Source organism: Aquarana catesbeiana, linkage group LG02, assembly GCF_042186555.1.
Source record: "Aquarana catesbeiana isolate 2022-GZ linkage group LG02, ASM4218655v1, whole genome shotgun sequence".
NCBI classification, from domain to species: domain Eukaryota; kingdom Metazoa; phylum Chordata; class Amphibia; order Anura; family Ranidae; genus Aquarana; species Aquarana catesbeiana.
In genome coordinates, this window is record NC_133325.1 from 157,742,377 (window position 1) to 157,764,337 (window position 21,961).

A 21,961-nucleotide genomic window follows, 5' to 3' on the forward strand; every position below is an offset into this window, starting at 1 on the left:
GATGGTATCCAGGGACAGGTCTAAATATTCCAACCTCTGGGTTGCAACAATATCTCTAAATTCAGAACCCATCTGAACCTTCCAGAGTGTGCGAGTCAAATTGGTCTCCAGCAGCGAAGTGATTTGCTCCCTTAGAAGTAAATTCTTCAGGTATCCTATAACAGGGGTACTTCTGGGGAACACTCTGGGACCTGTGGACAGGCCAAACTGTAGAAAAACTGAGTGGGCCCCCGACACAAAAACCTTTGAGGTAGAAAAATTGGAATGTGCAGGTATCAAGCATCTTTGATATCAACTGATGCCAGGAAATTTGCCTGCTGGAGAGACAGGCCACCACTGCCCGTACCAATACCATCTAGAAATTCTGCACTTGTAGAAAATTTTTTAGTCTTTCGTGATCCAATACGGGACGAACATAGCTGTTAGGTTTCAAAACTATGAAAAGGTTTGGAGTAGAAACTGAAATATTTCATCCTCTGGAACCGTAATGATTCCTTAAGATAGATGATCGAGCGCTTGCAGAAGAGCAAATCTTTATGGATTCAAAGAAATCTTTGAAAGCATAAAGGGGCAAAGCTCTGAAATTCCAGCTTGCACCCTCGATCCACTATATTGCAGACCCACTCATCCGCAATAGTCACCTGCCAAACCTTCACGAAGGTCTGGAAACGTGCCGTCCGGATGAGTGGAGGCGCCCCCTCATTATCAAGAGGGCTTGTTATCCGGTTTAGTGAGCTTTGGAGTTCATGTTTTCTTATAGAGCTGAGACTTTGGCTTGAGAATGGCATAAGGAATGCTTTTTTGAAGCAGAAAAAGCAGCAGGTTTTGCACCGCAAGCTTGGCCTTCTTTTTACAGGGTACTCTTGCCCACATTTACTTTCTGAATGTAATCATCCAAGGCAAAAGTAAGAGTAAATGTTTCCCTTAGGTAAGCATTCCACATGCTTCTTTCAGGGTATTTCCGTTGAACAACACTTCAGCCATAAGATCCTGTGCATATGTACAGACAAGACCACTGGACAAGAAAACTACTGTATGGAGTCCTAGGCCTCCACTGAGAAGTTAAAAGGCACACGGAAAATCCTCTGGGTTTAGTAGGATCCCTCTTTCTTATCATGCAATAAGCCCAAACCTTAAGGCTGTGGCACAAGCTTACAGCCACAACGAGGGTTTAAACAACCTCCAGACATAAGTCCAAGGCATCCTGAAATATCGGGACCTCGTCCACTGGACATGCGAGGGTCTTATTGAGATGAGAAACTGAAATCCACCGAAATCATACTCCATGAGCTCACTCTCCATGTGGTATTGCTCAGCAAATCCTCTTTGGTGGAATGAACACCACCTTAGGGTGAGCCCAGTCCGCATACAAACATCTTTAAAATAAGGATGTACAGAAAAGGATTGGGGATGTTGTGACAGCTGTCACAATCCAAAACCTGTAATGTTTGGAGTAGAAGACCAGGGAAATGGTAACTTCATATTAGTCCAGACAAATTCCATGAGAAATCTCATGGCCTTTTGGAACGTAGATAAACCCTGACCCTGGGCTTCTTCAGGAATAGAATAACTCAGATGAGAATTCTTCTGTGTTTGCTTCTACCGAACATTCTCATTTTCTATTGGTTCCTCTTGTGACCAAAGCAGTCCAAGTTGGCAAATCTTATAGAAAGCTGCTGCTGTAACCCCAGTGATAGATGAGAATTTCTCCCTGGTCACAAACAAGATAAGTGAAGAAAGTCTGAGCCACATGAAACATACTGACCCAATGAGGGTACATTGCATAGGGGAATGCGTCCAGGTTCCTCCCCCCCCCCCACCAGCCAACTCCTCATTGCCGTCAATGAGGTATGACTTGCCGATACGTATACAGGGACCTTTGCTGGGGACAACGGTCAGCCGAGAGGGCACTGGGCCAATAAGCACCATAGGACCGGTTACCCCAAAAGGTTTCCTTCTAAAAACTGACAGTGCCCCCATATGGAAAGGTTGTGTGGTCCTTTAATATTTGCAACAACCTATAGTCCCACAAGGTAGGTATTGCTGCAACCTGTAGTCCCACAAAAAAAGCTCTGCAGAGACCTGTAGTACCACCAGTAATCATGGCTGCTGTTACCATTAGCCCCCACAAAGTACCACTAAATCACCAGAGAAGGGTACCAGCAGGGCCTACTCTAATGGCAGATGGCAGTCTGCCACAGGACCCCTAGGAGGTCCAATCATCACCCATCACGGCAGGTAATACCATAGAGACTCAACTCACTAGCTGAAGATCACTCCCTTGGATCTGTATAGCACCCTACCAGCCCACAGAGCAATATATCATTGTGCAACGTCTCATGCCAACCAGAACTGTTACAGGCCATGTCCGTTTACCATTTCTCTAAACATAGTAAGCTGCAGGAAAACAGATACAGAAAAAAATATAGATACAGCTAGTCTTCTAATCCCAGGTGGAACCATTGAGAAGCTACTTTTTTTATGCAGAAGACTGCACTGGACATAATCATCACCTAAAATGGTTGCCAGTGTCCAATCATGGATATGAAGAGGCTCTGTCACCTGATGTACGATAAAGACATTTAAAACATTTTTTTCAAACAAGCATTAAAAAATGACCCACATAGTCAAAGACAGGATAACACAAAAACAGAGGCTGTCATGCACACAAGCCACTTACTTCTTCTACTGTACTAAACGGTCGTCTTTGCATCTTCTTTGGGCTCCGCCGACTAGCTTCACTCCATGGGGTTGAACATGTAGCATTCTTAATAGGAAAGGACTTCTCAAAAGCTGAACCAAAAGTGTGATTTGGCTTTGCAGCAACTGAATTTGTGGCTCCACTGCACAACAAAAAGAAAAAAATGTTTACAATAATTTGTATATACGTACACCCTAGGTGGCTGTAAATAACTCAAACATTAGGGCATATTTATAAACCGTGAATCTGATATTCACCAAACATTCACTGCAGGCCTTTTCTGATCTGCATACCTGCAAAACAAAAACAAAAAAATTATGCTGCGTGAATGTCTGAAGCATTTACACAGATTTCATGAATAATTGGCTAGTTGTGTCTAATATGCTTATAGTCTATAACTGGATACACACACACACTATACAATTTTCTTTAGATTTTTCCCCCCTTTAGATTTACCAAAACCATATAAAATTAATAAGATCAAACCTAAACACTTTCAATTTGTATGCAATCAGGCAGGCCCTTGCACTACACAGTTGAAGGTAAATCTAAAAGGAAATCAAACAAAAGTTATATAGTGTGTATCCATCAATCAATCTTGAGATTGTCAACTTCATCCAGTGGCCATAGATCAGTATTTTCTTGGAATACCTCAATCAGGAAAATATTACTATAAGGCCACTAGACAGAGTGGACTATTACAGAAATTAAAAAGAACATGGTAATTATCTGTGACAGATAAGCAAATTCTTGCGGCATTTGCATAGGTAATCGTTTATGAATAGACACCAGAAAGTACGGATAACAGAGCAACTATTATCTTCAGAACAAAGTCAGTAGTGGAGGCCCCAGTATTACTCTCATGACAGGTTTATGAACATCATTTTAATGTATAGCTTGCACCTAAGCATGGACGGAAAAATAACTTCCTTAGCATAAAAACAGGAGAATTTGTATACTACAAATATTTCTGAACAAATAAAATGTTGGAAAACACATACCTCAATGTTCGTGTTTCTACATGGGTATTCTTTGCTGGTCTTTGCTTCTGAGAGAACACAAGCTGTGCTGGGAATATAGAAGAATGTCCATTTCCATTCTGTTTAGCCCTAAGGAAATCAACCGATGAGGCCAATGTCGTATTGTTAACAGACATTACCTTCTTGTCTCCTTTTGAGGTTTCTAAGGGTGCATAAAATAAATAGGTTTAGATTATATTAGCAAAAATCCCATATGCGTTTATAATCACTGGATTTCCTGTTATTAGGATGATTGCCTACAAATTACAATGTATAGCACATGTGAACTGAAAGTGAGCCTGACTTAAAAGATATCTAAAATGTAACAATATTGTTCAAGTAAAATACAGGCTGTATAAAGTCCTGACTTGCCTCCAGGTCAGGTTTAATATAAAACAATGTAACAATTTTTAAAATATGAAAAACTGCTTATATAAAGAAGGCCTAAAAATAAACACCAGCATAGCATGTCCACATCATGAAATAAAAAGAAAAGTACTTTACCAGAGTGAAAGAGGGGTTTATGAATAGACTTGGCCATAGATCTTTCAAATCGCCTAGGGTGCACAGGAGTGTACTGAAAAACAAAAGGAGCCTTTAAGATAAATTAAAAAGTGTTTTTATGTTGGTCTTCTATAAAAGAACACAATGAAAAGAGGCAAATATTTCCCAATATAGACTTAAGTTTGGTACAAATTTTTCACAGCTTAGCAGTAGCTCCATGCACATATACTGCGGCAGGGCAGCCGCTCTGTGCCAGATCACTTACCTAGTACGTGATCTGACACTTCCGGGTCTGAGGGGCGCACACATGCCACTGGCAACCTGCTCCTGGTGTAACTGAACACAGCAGAAGCCAAACAGCAGGTCCGGAAGACATGATGTCCGCCGGGACCCACCGATTGTTGAGGAAGGCAGACCACTGTTCTGTGTGAGGGGAATATGCTGATCCTGTGTTCCTGCTAAGCAGGAACACGGATCTTTACATTCCCCCAAAGCACCTCCCCCACAGTTAGAAAGCACTCCCAGGGAACACATTTAACTCTTTGCTCAGCCCTATTGTTAACCAATTCGCTGCCAGTGTCATTAGTACAGTGACAGTACATGTTTTTTAGCACTGATCACGGTATTGGTTTCACTGGTCCCCAAAACAAGTGTCAAAAGTGTCAGTTAGGTGTCCGATTTGTCTGCTGCAATATCACAGTTACGCTATAAGTCACTGATCACCGCCATTACTAGTAAAAGAAATTTAAAAAAAAAAAATTTTTTTAAATTGTGATTTTTTTTACCAAAAATATGTAGCAGAAACGTATTGGCCTAAATTGAAGAACTTTTTTTTACATTTTTTTATTGGATGTGTTTTATAGCAGAACGTCAAAAATACTGTTTGTTTTTCAAAATTGTCTGTCTTTTTTTTTTGTTTATCCCTTTCATGACTAAGCCTATTTTTGAAATGTGGTGTTTACAAGTTAAAATCCGTATTTTTTGCTAGAAAATTACTTAGAATTCCCAAACATTATATATATTTTCTTAGCAGAGAATCTAGAGAATAAAATGGAGATTGTTGCAGTATTTTATATCACACGGTATTTGTGTAGCGGTGTTTTAAACGCAAATTTTTGGAAAAGGGACACTTTCATGAATTTTAAAAAATCCAAACAGTAAAGTTACCCCAATTTTTTTGTAATATGTGAAAGATGATGTTACGCCGAGTAAATAGATACCAAACATGTCACCCTTTATAATTGCACGCACTCGTGGAATGGCGACAAACTACGGTACCTATGAATTTCCATAGGCGACGCTTTAAATTTTTTTTTACAGTTACCAGGTTAGAGTTACAGAGGAGGTCTAGGGCTTGAATTATTGCTCTCGCTCTGACGATTGTGGCGATACCTCACATGTGTGATTTGAACACCGTTTACATATGCAGGCGCGACTTCCGTATGCGTTTTCTTTGCTGTGCGAGCTCGCGGGGACGGGGGCACTTTAAAAAAAAAAATTATTTTTTTTTTAAATTTATTTTATATTTTTTTATACTTGTAAATTGTGTTTATAAAAAACATTTTTTTTAAAAATTTTATTGCTGTCACAAGGAATGTAAACATCCCTTGTGACAGTAATAGGTGGTGACAGATACTCTTTATGGAGGGATCGGGGGTCTAAAAGACCCCCGATCCCTCCTTTGCACTTCACAGTATTCAGATTGCCGAAAGCGGCGATTCTGAATACTGTAGATTTTTTTTTTAAACCGGCGCCATTGGCAGCCGAGTAAACGGGAAGTGACGTCATGACATCGCTTCCGCGTTTACATTGAGAAGGCTGGAACAAAGCCGTCCACAGCTTCGTTCCAGCCCGCCCCCAGCTGCCGAAGGCGGCCGATTGGACACCGGGCTTCCCGATCGCACAGGAGGCCCGGTAAGAGCGGCGGGAGGGGGGGGATGTCCCCTCCCGCTCCTCCGGTATAACAGCCGAGCGGCTTTTAGCCACATCGGTTGTTATAATCGGATGAAAGAAGAAAAAGAAATAACCGTGCTAAAATATATATAAATAAGATATGTGAAATAATCTTATAACCATGTCCCAAGGACTCCTGTTGAAAAATTCATGTATGTATGTGAACCATTGCAATAATCAAAAAAATATAAATATATATATAATAAAGTCCACCATAAGTTTACCTTCCAAAAATCCACAAGCACCCTACCTGCCCCCCGGGACGTCCGATTGTGAGCGGTATAGATTCCATTACGTCCCGGGTGGGCAGGTCTATAGATCTTTTCCTACAACCCATAGTTGTGAAGGTACCTTCCTACATTAAGGATTCACGGCATGTGATTAATCTACTGACTGAAATTACACCTAGACCAGGACTGTGGATGGTGACAGCTGACGTCACGTCTCTTTATACTGTCATACCACACAGTCTTGGTCTCTTCGCAGTAGAATATTTCTTGAGGCGCGATTCTAACCTCCTCGATGAGCAAATCTCTTTCATTCTTGAATTGCTCCAGTTTGCTGCTTCTCGCAGTTACTTTTGGTTTGGAGGACAATTTTACAAACAGGATAGAGGGGTCGCCATGGGGGCTAAATATGCCCCCAGTTTGGCGAACCTCTTTATGGCCCTTTGGGAGGAGGATGTCGTCTATTCCCAACATAGACCCCAGATAGTCTTGTGGGCTAGGTATATAGACGACATCCTCCTCCTGTGGGACGGTGAGAGGGCTGATCTAGACTCATTCCTGGGTGAGTTGAATGTCAACGCCAGGGGTATTTTTCTCAACTATGAGGCCAGTCAACAAGAGATCAGCTTCCTAGATCTAGCCATCGGGATAGAGGGTGGTCGGTTCACTACAGCTACTCACTTTAAGGGCACCGACCGCAATTCATATATTCCTACCAACAGTTGTCACCACGAAGCTTGGATTAGGTCGGTGCCCAAAAGTCAATATGTGCGCCTAAGGCGGAATTGCTCAGACATTGGCGAGTTCCTTTCGCAGGCGGACATGTTGACAAAACGATTTTTGGAGAAGGGGTATTCATATACACCTCTTGCTAATACCTTGAAGTGTTAGCCATGGACAGGAAAGATTTACTCACAGAGAGATCACCTTACAGTAGGACGCCCTCCATTCCGTTTATTACGACCTATTCCATTCAACATAGATCAGTAAGAAATATGATTAACAGACATTGGCACATTCTTACCAATGATGCCATCCTTAACACTTTCCTCCCTGCTAAACCTCAAGTGGTTTATAGAGGTGTACCCTCTTTAAGGGGCACCATTGCCAACAACATTATTGACCCTCCTACCATTAAAAGTAGTTTTTTCAATGATCTCTCTGGATTTTACCAATGAAGGAGATGCAGGGTATGTTCACTAAATGGCTGCACACACAGGAGAACTTTGAATTTTAGGTCTTCCAGTACTCAGGAAGAGTTTGCCATTAGACCCTTTATCACGTGCTCCACTGAGGGGGTTGTTTACCTGCTCCAATGCCCTTGTGGGCTTCAGTATGTGGGCAGGACCAAACGCCCCCTCAGAGTTAGATTAAATGAGCATGTGACCAATATCCTCAATGGTTTCCCTAAACACCCTGTGTCCAGACATTACTTAGAAGTTCACAATAAAAATCCGGATAAAACTTCCTAGGTATTGATAAATATACACGCCCCTGGAGAGGTGGATCTTTGGTGCGAGGGATTTCTCGTCTAGAAATGGCATGGATTTTTAGAATTAAATGTTACACACTATTCGGGTTGAACGTGGAAGTAGACCTGAACGCTTTCATCGATAATACTTAAAGTTGGTTTCTATGTTAACTCGATGTGACATCTCAGTGTCAATGGAATATTTTAAATCCCCCTTCCCCTCCCTTTTTCCATTCCAAAAAAAAAAAATTTTTATTTTTACATATATACATATACTTTTTCTTTATATATTTTTGTGATTCATTCAATATATTGTTTCCACATTATTTTTTACAGTTTAATAATCTTTATAATATTTATTATTTTTTGTGCCTTCTTTAGGCAAAGTTATGCACAATTTTATTTTTATTAAAATTTGTCCTTATTATTATTCTGCCGAGTACAGGCTCTTAACATTAATATACACGAGAGGTCCTAGCCTCCTGGTCAATATGTGTCAATAAGAAATTTATTATGGTTTATTTTTAATTCATGGAGTCTGTTTAATTATTATTTGAGGTCATTTACTTGGTTTTTTGTATTTTTATAGTCATTTTCTTTATGACCACAAGATGGCAGAGTGTCGAGGCTCATACTCCATTTGCTCATTATTTTTAAGGAATATTGAGCCAGCCTGACCCCTTGTTAGATGAAGGGTTTCCCGATTGGACATATTTTTATATTCTTTTCTATTTGTTTGTTCCACATATTTGCAATTTCAAATTAAGCAATTTGTTTTAAGTACAGGATTCGGTTCTGGTCTTTTCCCCCTTTTAATATGAGCCATGGTTGGAGTGGCTAGTTTCTCTTCCACCGCTGAGATCTCAGAATGAGGCGTGGTTTTTTTGTACCTTATTTAAGGCGATGACTCAGAGCGTCACCCGTTCCCCAGACGACGCCATTTGTGGTGAAACGTACGTCGGGAGGTTGACGCTCTGACGTCATTGCCATCCTAGTGTGGACGGGTGCTCGCTATGCTGGCCGGCTATTTGCTGTTTTTAATCTACTTATGTAAGTTTTCTACCTTCTTTTATTAAACCATCTTGTCAGTATTACACTATGGTCAGTTTTTTTCATCTACATGCCTTTGAGACGAGAGTTTGGGGTCCCTGCTATATCCTCTTAGCCACGCTGTATGCAGTCAAGTCACACCAGCTGGACTTCCCATACCAGGATGGAATACAGGCTGTTTTTTGCTTGCCTTGTGGTAAGCGCAATATTTGTGTGGTGGCGGATCACTTAGTGTGGTGTCTCTCTCATCTCTACCACAGAGCCTTGTTGTGTCCATTCATGGGTTTCTCTCTGGGACTGATTCTGGTCAATTATTACATATAAGGATTCCCATCTACTACATATGGACATGACCTTTTGATTCATAGTTATATGCATGGACTTATATATTTTTTTGATTATTGCAATGGTTCACATACATACATACATGAATTTTTCAACAGGAGTCCTTGGGACATGGTTATAAGATTATTTCACATATCTTATTTATATATATTTTAGCGCGGTTCTTTCTTTTTCTTTTCTTATTTTGGTGTACATCTCACTGTTTAACTGCTGCTTTTTGGGGGATTTATTTAGTGGTAGCATAGTATCATTTCTTGCTTTTTATGTTATAATCGGATAGCCGATCACCCGCTCTAAACAACGGTACCGGGATGATGCCTGCAGCTGCAGGCATCATCCCGGTATAACCCCGGAAAGCCGAGTACGCAGATGTGCGTATGGTCGGCGGGAAGGGGTTAAAGCACAAAAAATAAAAACCACAGGTGAGATCAAAAACCACCAAAAGAAAGCACTATTTGTGGGAAAAAAGGACAAATTTTATTTGGGTACAGTGTTACATGACCGCGCAACTATCAGTTAAAATAACGCAGTGCCGTATCGCAAAAAAGGCCTGGTCATAAAAGGGGGAGTATACCTTCCAAAAGTAGAGATACAATTTTAAATGCATCTCAGTAATCAAATGGTTGACTGCTTTGGGGCATGCAAATTGCTCATTCATATTAAGGAGATGTATTAAAAGAATATTTACCAATATTATATGAGTTAATTAAATGTAATTGCATTTAACAAAAATGATTTTTAAGCAGCCCTTATAATTGTCTATTTTTAGGCACATGCTTTTCCACTGAAATTGAAGCACATGTTATATACATGCCAATGCAAAGCATTTCACACTTTAGATCAATGCACATAATACTGTGCTTCAACGCATCTGCTTTGACATATTGTATTAGACTCCTTGACATGCACTTCTATTGATTTCAAAGGAAACGCATGTGTGTGTGTGTGTGTTTGTATATCTGGCCATAGTTGCCAAGATGGTAGCACTTGTTGCTTGCAGCTATGGTTCCAGAGTTTAAATCTCACTAGTAGTAAGGACACTAGATGAGGAGAGAAATTTATGTCAATGAATTTAACTACATCAGTACTGGGCACTTTCGCCCCCTTCCTTCCCAGACCAATTTTAAGCTTTCAGCGCTCTCGCACTTTCAATGACAATTACGTGGTCATGCAATGCTGTAGCCAAATGAAATTTTTATCATTTTGTTCGCACAAATAGAGCTTACTTTTGGTGGTATTTATTCACGACTCCGTTTTTTATTTTTTGCGATAGAAGCGAAAAAAGAGCGGAAATTTGGAAAAACAGCAATATTTTCTTCTTTGTATTTTAAAAGAAATCCAATAAAATCGAATTTTGTCATAACTTTAAGCCAAAATGTATTCTGCTACAAGTTTTTGGTAAAAAAATTTCTGTTAAGTGTATAATAATTGGTTCGTGTGATCATGGACAGATGTACGCAAATGATCATGTACAGATGTGCGCAGGTGATCACGGACATATGTGTGCAGATAATCATTGTGACATGTGATTTTAGTGGGTCATATGTGGGGGACGTGTGTTTTTATTATTTGGGGACATGTGTGTTTTACATTGTGTGGTGACACTAGGTTGGTGATCAGTGAGTAAAAAGCTGTAAAAAACAGCTCATACCCACTGATCACCAGCCGGCTGCAGCGATCCCCTCTCCTCACCGACAACTTCTGTGTGACTAGCAACCGGCTCTGTGTTTACATCACATGACGGCTGTGATTGGACACGGCCGTCATGTGATCAGGAGGGCCAATCACAGAGCCCTCCTGCCGATTGGAGATGCGCCATGTCCGGGTGAGGCTGCGCACGCGATCCCCCTCCTTCTGAGGGACATTCCTGAACGTCCACTCAAAAGGAGAGAGTGCCCACCCAGCCGTTTATGTACATTGGCCGGGTGGGAAGTAGTTAAATATTCTGTAAAGTACTATGTTGGTCCTATGTACATATTAGAAAGAAACAGAAGCATTCAAACCTCATAACTGTATGTGGAGAAAGAATCATGTGCCGAGTCTTTAAAATGTGCTTTACACTTCGAGTTATGTTCACTCTCCCAGATCATTTCTTTCAAATCTTCATCTACAATCAGAAAAAAATATATAATTAAAACAAACCAAAATGTCACCTCCCCTATAAAATAAACAAATAAATAAAACAAATAAAAAGTATTGCATACGCACAGGGGCTGCCCTGTGGTTTTTTTTTTTTTTGTCAAAGCTTAACTGAACAAGCGAATCAAACCCCCTTAGCAGGGATACAGAAAAAAATATAAATAAATAGATAAAAAACCTGACAGAAGTTCTAACCCCTCACACAACTAAGATGAACTGATATTATCATTATTGTGCACTAACTGACCCAACGAACTGAACATTAAGCTATAAAACAAAGAAAATTCAGTAACTTGGTTACTAGCTGGACACCAGCTGCTAGACTATGGTTCCTGTACCAAAAGCCTGACAGACCTGGCAGCATCCTCCTGGAATTCAAAAAGACGTTTATTGAGCATAGAAAAAAAAATATATAAACATGCGGGTGAATAGCACAGCAGGCACTACATTTACATATCAATCCAATTCATCCTCCTGGAATCTAAAAGATTTGAAACCATAAGTAATGGATAACAGAAATTCCAGCTTAAAAGAAACTGCTTGCCAAAGACATACAAGGGCTGTCATGGCTGATCGAGGAATACAAGCTGCCCCTTTTTGGATAACTTATTATCACTGGCCTGAAACTAACATGCAGGATAAAAAGATAGCGTAAAGTCAAAAGCTCCTGATCTGTATACACATAGGAAGTCAGTGCTGAAAGTAACAAAGCCCCTGAAAATAAACAAACATGCCAATAGTACTTTCAGAAGTAGGCTTAGCAGTGACAAGATAGGCCAGAGCTCCAGGTAAATAACATTTAGGCCTCATGAACACTGCTCTTGTAAACGGACTTTTAGAGCCCATTCACACAACGGCAACTTTGGATCCGACTTCAAGTCGCCCCAAGTCGCCCCTAGTCGCCTCAAGTCGCGCTACACCAAAAAATCAATGTAAGTGAATGGATCTGTCTTAATGCACACTACTGCAGTCGCTCCGACTTCAGAAAAGGTTCCTGTACTACTTCAATCCGACTTGAAGGCAACTTGTACCCATTGATTTCAATGGAAGTTGCCTCCAAGTCTGATCACTGTTCATACTGAGGCAACTTTACAGGAAGCAGAAAAGAAACAGAAAGTAATTTCCTCCACTAAACAGCCAGCCTCCTCCTTCTCACACACAGCTGATAAGCTCTGATTGGCCACTTGTAAAGTTCCCTGTCCTGGAGGCGACTTCAAGTTGTGTTGCAAGTTGCCCCAAGTCGTGCTGTGATTCATACTCAAGTCGTGTCCAAGTTGCCTCCCAAAGTCGTGCCGGAAGTCGTGTTGCCCCTGTGTGAATGGGCTCTTAGGAGCAGTTGGGCATTTTTTTTCAACTGCTCCTGAACTCTCCTCCGTTATCTTATCAGTACATGTACACAGGGACGTTTACAGTCGTTTATAGGCAGTTGAGTTTAGAGGCTTTTTTTGGAACGCAAAAAAATGGGTTCAGAAGCTGAGTTTAGAGGCATTTCAAGCGCCAAACAAAGCTAAACTTGGTAACTCACGTTTAGTTTACTGGCGGTTTTCATTTTTGGCTATTTTGGGAAAAAAAAAAAAAAAAAAAAAAAAAAAAAAAAAAAAGCTTCTAAAACGCAAATGCGGTATGTAAACGCGGCAAAACAGACGTTTTAAACGTGGGTTACTATCTGTCAAGTTAAATCGTTCAGGAGAGGTTGTAAAAACGTCCCGTGTACATGAAGCCTTAGGGGACAGTCACTTTTCAGTTGCAGTGTCATGTGGTAATGCATGTGTTACAGCAACGCACATGCCTAAATATTTTTGTGACCTCCATTTTCAGATGCAGCGCATGGTATCCAACTACTGTGCCCATTTAAGCTTGTCCATTCTCATGCATTGGGTTAACGTGTGCTCTTGAGCTCTTTCTCTTCACACAGCATTCAAGAAGCAGCAGGAGCCATTGGCTCTTGCTGCTGTCAATCAAATTCAGTGAAGAGGAAGTGGAGGGCGGGCCTAAGTCCCGCTGGCCATACGCGCACAGAATTTCAGATGAAACTGGTTGGTCGTTTTCAGAAAGATCGTTTGACAATCGTTCCATTAGTGGACCCAACTTTACAGATCGTGGGCCCGGTTAATGCAATGGATCCGAAATGAAAAATTTTACTGCTTCAACCATAATGTATACGTGCATGTTGCAAATCGAAAAAAAAAATACGCTGTCTTGTACGATTTATATGTTTTTATTGTTGTCCAGCGATTACTATGATTATGCAAATGATCAAGTAAATTAGTTTATTCTGTCAGTTAGTGGCCAATTCGCTTTCGACTGACGAATAATCGTTCAGTCTGCAAATGGCTGAATATCTGTGCGTGTATGGCCAGCATAAGTCTATGGAGCGCGGCTCCATAGAGAGACACAGGTTGGGAAAAAAAAAAAAAAAAAAAACAAAAACGCCAAGATCACCACCGGGGACCCCAGGAGGTGGAGGATCAGGGCAATACCACTGCACAGATCAGGTAAGAAGAACATGTTAGATTTTTTTTTTTTTTTTAATTAAAATAACAGTAACACTTTAAGACAGCCTATTTACATGAGTGTAAAATAATAAATATTGCTTACCCATTTTAAGTTTTATGTCATCCCTGGGATCAGTGCTAGTTTCTATTGTCTGCAACAAATAAAAGAAAAAAGAAATCAAAACTGGTAAAATAAATACAATACAAAAAATGTGTTTACCAAATGAAAAATTAAAGTAACACTAAATGATACCCATATACTTCAAATATAAGCCTTGATCATCCACTAGTTAATGCCCTTGTAATCATCTTTTCATGAAATCCTCTCTTAAAGTGGAGTTCCACCCAAAAGTGGAACTTCCGCTCGTACTCTTTCCCCCCTCAGGCGCCACATTTGTAGGAGAGAGGAGCGGAGCTTCGCGCATGTGCAGTAGGGTTCCCGGCATTAAGCCGTAAGGCTTCACTCCTGGGTTCCCTTGCCCTCAATGGAGGCAGCATGCACCGACAGCTGATGGAAACATCAGCTGCGGTGCCGACATGACAGGACAGTCAAGTGTCGCTTTTAATTTTTGCAGCGGTGGACGGACCTCCGCTTTAATGTTTAGCTGCCTCCTTGTAATATCCTCCCTGACCTCCCAAACCTCACCTTTTTTCCTCTTACTTCCATTTGTTTGGCACAAGCAGTGCATGTGTTGTTGCAGTCATGTTAAGCGCTCTTTGCACATAGTCCCGCTCAGTAACGTGCACGGGAGGGTGGCGATGTTCCTACATACAGTGGGCCCCTGGGGAATGATCCTAGCCAACCTCTAACAAGAAGTATACATGTTTTTTTAACCAAAGTTTAGTGTCGCTTTAACTTTAGCTACCACACCTTAGTTTGCCTCTAACCTGGGAACAAAGCATTCTAAGATCAGAAACGTATGCTCCATGTGAACCTGGCCTACACAGCCTTATAATGTCTGTGTATAAAGAATAAAATACAGTGGGGTAATTTATTATTCTGGAGAGTGCAAAATGTAGTGCAGCTGTTAGAGGTGCGCATCATCTCTGGTCTCACGATTCGATTATCCTGTCCATGATTTGATTCGATTCCCACGATGCATCACGATTACAGCGCATGGTTAAAAACTTTTTAATCCGAAAATTAAAGCAGTCAGAAAAATGAAATTTTTCTCCGGAGTCAGACGGATGGTGGGAATCAGTGACACTGGCACTCAGGGAACAGGTATTCACATAGTAGAAAAACACACTGCTGCCGGGAGGACAGAAGTGATGGAATCTGCTGTTGAAAAACTGAATACAGTGAACTTCGCAGATCTCTCAGTGCTGAGAGTTCAGCTCTTCCCTGTTGCACATTCCAGCACACTAGGGAGTTAACATAGTGGAATGTGTGAATGGGGAAGACTGAGCTGAACTCTCCCACTGCAGTCAGTACAAGTTGTAAGAAGAGTGCACTTCCATGTACTCTGCTTACTCCTATTAAACTAACTGTGCCTTATCGAATCTCCTCTTATATACATTAAGTGCCCCAATGTAAATGCCTTTTAAAAAATTTGCAGCTATTTATATACCGCATATTTCAGACTGTTCCTCGGCTCACATGTAACTCAGACCCGGCTGGCCACTTGCTGCTCTCCTCTCGGCTGACATCAGCGGAGGATTCTCAGCCACGCACACTGTAGCTGTTAGATGGAGAAAGGAGAGCTGTGCGCCGGGCAGTCACATGAGCGCCGAGGAACAGTCTGAAATATGCTTTATATCGCTACATATTTTTTCTTTTCCAATATTGTTATTGAGTTTAACAGGTAGAAAATTACAATATACATTCCACAAATATTGAAAAATAGAAACATATCACGGCCAACATGGCCTGCAAAAATTTTACAGCAAGAAAATATCAACTCCATTATCTCAGCATGAAGTGAACCTCAGCTGTCCAGTTATTTACTTCTAATTCTGCCTAATTTCACTCACATACATATTTAGGCATTATATAGAATATCATAAATTTGGAGTTATAGCTGTTTGGATATATATATTAGTTGTCCCTAGAATTATCTCTACATTACTTATGTATTTGTCGGAGAGAAGGTGTTAGGCAGGAGTCCCACCAGCCACCCCCTATGGGATATATCGCTACATATTTTTGAAAAGGCATGTACGCTTGAACAGTGGGGCACTTAATGTATTATAAGAGGGGATTCGTTAAGACACAGTTATTTTAAAACTTGTAGAGTATGATGGGGAGCTTCTCCCAGGAGGGGAGGGGCAAGTCGGGATGACGTCACCCGCCAATCGATTATGCCGGTTGTAGCATCGATGCCACACCATGGACACCCGAATCATCGATGCTACGATTATATTCAACACCCCTAGCAGCTGTGCATGGTAGCCAATCATCTTCTAACTTTAGCTTGTTCAATTAGAGCCCTTTCACACTAAAAGTGCCGCTTTACTTTCGTTTTAGCAGCGCCATTCGGCCGCTAGCCGGGTAGTTTTAACCCCCGCTAGCGGCTGAAAAAGGGTTAAATCCACACGCAAAACGCCGCTGCAGAGGCACTTTGCCGGAGGTTCGGCGGCGCTGCCCATTGATTTCAATGGGAAGGAGTGGTGTATTCACCGCTCCTCCACCGCTGCAAAGAAGCTGCTGGCAGGACTTTTTGTGACGTCCTGCCAGCGCAGTACCCCAGTGTTAAAGCACTCGGGCTTTCACACTGGGATTGCAGCTGAGGCTTTTTACAGGTGCTATTTTTAGTGCTAAAGCACCTGAAAAACGCCTCCAGTGTGAAAGGAGTCTTAAGCTTTGACAAAAAAAAAAAAAACCTGGAAGCTGATTGGTTTCTATGCAGAGCTGCAGCTGAATCGACACGATCTCACGCTGCTGAGCCGGCACTCGGATCTGAGTGCCGGTTGTTGTAAGTGCAATATATTTTACCTTGCTTTTTTAATAAACATACAAGCAGAGAGCACTATATGTGTTATTATTTTCTTGCATATACTACTGTCCATTATCCGATGAGTGCGGAATACGGAACACTGTGCTGTCGCCATTTGGATCGGCTTACCTATTTGATGGTATTTATGCTTTATGACCTGTCTCAGGTCGAATGCTTCAGGTGAGGGGCCATCTATATGTGGTGAAGGGATCACAATTATGTTGCGACTTAACCCCATGTCGTCTTGAGTGTGCACTGGTGGCCCTGCCTTTTCACTCCATCTGTTCCGTTTGTTCCATCTGATGCATTGTTTGAAGGACATTTTTATTTGCGCAGCACTGTTTGTTTTTTACTTATGCAGAGCTGTACCAGATTTTACATTCTCCAGTTTTATTAAATCAACCCAGTTTGTGCAGGATGTCTTACAAAACGGACCTGTGAATGCACTGCTTGATTGGAGTGCAGCATGGCAAGAGGTGTCTATTAGAGATGCACGATTAATCTAGGGCTGCAACTATTTTCATAATCGATTAGTTGGCCAATTATTGTTTCGATTAATCGGTTAATAACCTTAAAAAAATTAAAAAGTATGGCATATAATTTAGTTAATATGTAAAGTTTTAAAAAAAAAAAAGACAATTTATTCTTAAATATCTCTATGCAGCGGTAAATATAAATAACCAACTATATGGTTAAGGAGCAAAATATTTAATCCACTCTGAGAATAACAGACAGAAGAGATATACTGTATATACTATTAGAGGAGATATACTGTATAAACTGTTAGAGAAGAGATATGCTGTACATACTATTAAAGGGTGAATCTGATAAATATTATTAGACTCAGAGATCAAATGTCTTCCTTCAAAAAAAAAAAAAAAAAAAAATTTCATTTTAAGAAGTTCGTTCAATTTTCTAATTGTTAGTGGGGTCAAGTCGACGTTCATTTTCAACCACAGTGACAGGAAAATTTGGAAATAGAAAACTTCTTGGTCAAAGGAATTTTCAGACAGTGTATGTGGTTTTCGTTCAGAAATTACATTCATTTTAAAAATAGAACGTTAAAAACAAGTGAAAATTTCAAACAACATTCTTTCATTCAGCGAATGTACAAAGATTTTTCGCCTGAATATTCTCATCTGAAAATTGATCCATGTGGCCAGAATAAGGCTCTGTACACACCTATGCAGTTTGCTTTTGATCTGTTTCTGCAGTGCTGTTTGCTGTGGGTTTTAATTTTTTGCACACGTGATTTTGCGGCGATTTGCGTTTTTGCATTTTTTTTTGGCCAATTTGTTGTTGGGTAGATTAAAAAACACAAATTGCTGCAAAAACGCATTAAATGCTTTTCTGCAGATTCTCCATTGAAGTATATTGAACCAAAAAAGCACAATTTTTGTGTTAAAAAAAAAGTCCCTGACACTTTCCAAATACGCAGCGGCTGAAAAAAGCACAGATGTGAACGTGTCCAATGGGAAGCCATGTTAATGAACTGCAGTGCGCTTCTGCAAAAAAATACCAAAAAACACATAGATGTGAAGCAGGTCTAAGACGTTTAGTAACATAATGGGGTTAAAAAACTAAAATTAGCCCTTTATAGTATAAAAAAAAAAAAGCAGATAACTACTGTAAGGGGTTCATTTTTTTTACTGTAGAACTGTGAAAGTAACACCTACAGTTGCGATTATTTGCTCTTTTTGTACTATAAAGGGCTTGTTTTAGTTTTTTTTAACCCCATTATGTTACTGGCCGGTTAATCGTTTATGAAAATAGTAATCGATTAATTTCATAATCGATTAATCGATTAGTTGTTTCAGCCCTAGATTAATCGTAAGAAAAAAAAAAAATAAATAAAAAACGTAATTTCGATTCAGCCCCCTTCATGATCTTAATCCAGCATTTTCACGATTCATACAGTGCAAAGCCGAAAAATGTTTGTCAACGTTCCTCAGCGCTGGGAGATAGCTTTAAACAAATTATAATTTGGCTCTTTTAGATCAAAGGAATGAACTTCGGTCGGTAAACGAGGTCAATTTAATTACCTAAAGACTAAGAGCCCTTTCACACTGAGACGCTGCAAAAACTGCCCATAAAATATCGGGTGCTTTTGCGGCGCTTTCCAATCACTTTTGGAGGCGCTAGTGGTGCATTTTTTTTAAAAAGCGGAACTACAGTCCTTTTTCAGGAAGTGGATCCAGGAAGTGAACAGGCACAGCTTCAGCTACCCACAGTTAAAATTGTTGTAGCCAGACTTAGTGGAGGGAGATTTCCGCAGCACATTTGGGAAGTACAGAATCACAGTATATATAAAATATTATGCAAAGTGTTTGGAAGGAAGCTTCTGAATGGCAAAGATGTTTTTATTACAAATTATGTGAGCAGACTTAAGTTCCTCTTTAAAGTCACGTGACAACATGACCTAAAAAAAATAAATTAAGAAAAAAAAAAAAAAAAAAAAGGAACCATTTTGCGGCGCTTTTGAAGCGCTTCCCATTCATTTCAATGGAGAGAAGCGTTTTTGAGGTGCTTTTTTTTTTTTAATGCGCTCCAAACCTTCCTCAAAGATGCTGCTTGCAGGACTTTTTTCACTGCCCCAGTGTGAAAGCATCCACTGAATTGAATAAGAAGCATTTTTCAGGTGCTATTTTTAGCGCAAAAGCGCCTGAAAAGTGCCTCAGTGTGAAAGGGGTCCAAACCTTTTTCTGACCACTTGTTGATTACAAGTTACTAATCACTATTCCCCCCCCCCCTCTCTCCCCCCTCCCACACCCTCCCCAATTGATTGTTTTTTACGTTCTACTACATGTGATCCATGTTGCTATGGACATAAAAGTATGTTTTTGAGAACTGTTTCTCACATATGTATAACTGAATGTAAGGTTTTACACGCATCGGGGTGTTTGTTTACCACTACTCTCCCCCTTTTCTTTCTGTACCCCCTGTTGCTTTATTCGAAAAAAAACCCCAAACATATTCAACCATTAAATCAGTATTTTTCACTAGAAAATTACTTAGACCCTCCAAACATTAAGGCCTCATGCACACTGGACATTTTTGGATGTTTTTACAGCAGCTGTTTTTTGGCTTCAAACGTTTTCTTCTACAGTCAATAAACTCCCCATCATGTAACCCTATGTGTCCATGCACATGTAGGCTGTTAGCAGTTTTTGGCTTTTAAAAAAACCCCAAACTAGTGGGTTCGGAGAGGAGTTTTTCAGCTGTAAAAATGGTCTAACGTCAAAAATTAAAAAAAAAAAAAAAAAATCAGTAAAATAAGCAATTAAAAAAAAAAAAAAAAAAAATTTAAAGCGTCCCCGTATGTTTGCGCACAGAAGCAAACGCACACCACGTAAGTCCCACCCACATATGTAAACGCCGTTCAAACCCCACATGTGAGGTATCGCCACATGCGTTAAGAGAGAGCAACAAATCTACCACTAGACCTTCTCTGTAACTCTAAACCGGTAACCTGTAACAAATTTTGAAGCAACGCCTATGGAGATTTTTAAGTACCGAAGTTTGGCGCCATTCCATGATTGTGCACAATTTTAAAGCATGACATGTTAGGTATCTATTTACTCGGCGTAACATTATCTTTCACATTATACAAACAAATTGGGCTAACTTTACTGCTTTGTTATTTTTAAATTCATGAAACTTTTTTTTTTCCCCAAAAAAAGCGTTTGAAAAATTGTTGTGCAAATACCGTGAGACATAAAAAGTTGCAACGACCTCCATTTTATTCCCTAGGGTATAGGCTAAAAAAACCATATATAATGTTTGGAGGTTCTGAGTAATTTTGCAGCAAAAAAAATTATGATTTTTACATGTAGGAGAAGAGTGCCAGAATAGGCCCGGTATGGAAGTGGTTAAACTGGGTGAATCAGTGACAGCGTAATCTGGGTCTACTAGTAAATAACAATTAATAGCATGCTGCATCAAGTCTGCGGCTTCTACAACAGGATGCCCTGGAACTTAAAAATGAAATACACCATTCTTACCATATTACATCCATACTTGGGGTGCAACATGGCACCAAGCCTCCCCTCCCCCCAGATGAAATACAGCATGTACAGTAAACACACAGCATTTCAATGTCATATTTCAAGTAGACATAGAAAGCGTGATATGGAATGTTTATGGTCAGAGACAAAGAAACTAGCATTTTTCTTCCATTCATTAAAGGACACAGCAATTCTTCATGACAGATGGGTTTATATCGCCGCCTGCAGGAGAGGACTATTATGTGCAACAAAGTATTTCCAAGGGGTGGCCCTCTGAAGGTGGCCAAATCCCCCTCTGAAACAAAACCCTAGCCTAGCTTCTCAGGAGCGAGGATCTACATATTTTTCTTTTTTTTTTTTTGTTCGGCATGGTTGCAAGGCAGATATAATTGGTAGTCTGTTCATACTTTCACTAAGTTGACATGGCTGCCTCAGCAGATGCCAGTTTTTGTCGGAACATTTTGCAGGTGGCAATGAGAGTTCTGCCAGGGTGTAGTTACTATTTGTTTGTAATGTTTATGGACCCACTGTTCTTTTGCTGGCACTGCTTTAGGACATCCCATATGTCAATAATAAATGCTGTCCTTCAATGAAGTAAAAAAGAGAAGTGGTTTAGTCACCTCCAGAGGGCTGCCTCTTGGTGTATTGTTAGTTGTTGTTGCACCTAGGGTCCAGCAGTTGGCAACATAAACCCATTCATAATGAAGAATTGCTGTGTGCTTCAATTAACTCAGAAGTGTTTTATGGAGTGTGCAATTTTTTTTTTAGAGTCAAGAAAATGCCAGCCTCCATATTTTCCTCATGACAGGTTTACCTAAAATGCACCTTTGCCCCGATTATGAACATTTAACCACATTCCTAACAAGCAGATAATATGCCCACTAATGCACATTAGTAGGCCCATTCATAAAGAAGGTACTGCAATTTATGTGCGTGCTCAGTGCACTGCAATGGGAATATGCCTGAATAGTAGAGATGCACCGAAATATCGGCAAAAATATGGTGTTTATGCATATTTATGCATTTTGCCGATAATGGCACTAAAAACGCACACGATTTTAATGCAATGTTACTCTGCTTATGGTGTGTTTCATAGGTCATGCGACTCAAAAACTGC

At 40.3% G+C, this 21,961-nt stretch overlaps 1 protein-coding gene across 2 annotated transcripts in view; it reads right to left on the minus strand.

Moving 5' to 3' along the window:
• SENP1 (SUMO specific peptidase 1) overlaps positions 1-21,961 on the minus strand; it is a 77,631-nt gene that overhangs the window by 40,871 nt on the left and 14,799 nt on the right. Inside the window, exons 2-7 of one of the 2 annotated variants that reach the window (XM_073613679.1) lie at positions 14,008-14,056; positions 11,274-11,377; positions 4,225-4,297; positions 3,703-3,883; positions 2,959-2,994; positions 2,681-2,843 (exon numbers count right to left, since the gene is read on the minus strand). In XM_073613679.1, the coding sequence (XP_073469780.1) occupies positions 2,681-2,843; positions 2,959-2,994; positions 3,703-3,883; positions 4,225-4,297; positions 11,274-11,377; positions 14,008-14,011 (561 nt within the window). In that variant the 5' untranslated portion in view covers positions 14,012-14,056. The remainder of the gene's footprint in view (positions 1-2,680; positions 2,844-2,958; positions 2,995-3,702; positions 3,884-4,224; positions 4,298-11,273; positions 11,378-14,007; positions 14,057-21,961) is intronic. The other variant, XM_073613680.1, reaches the window with a different exon arrangement.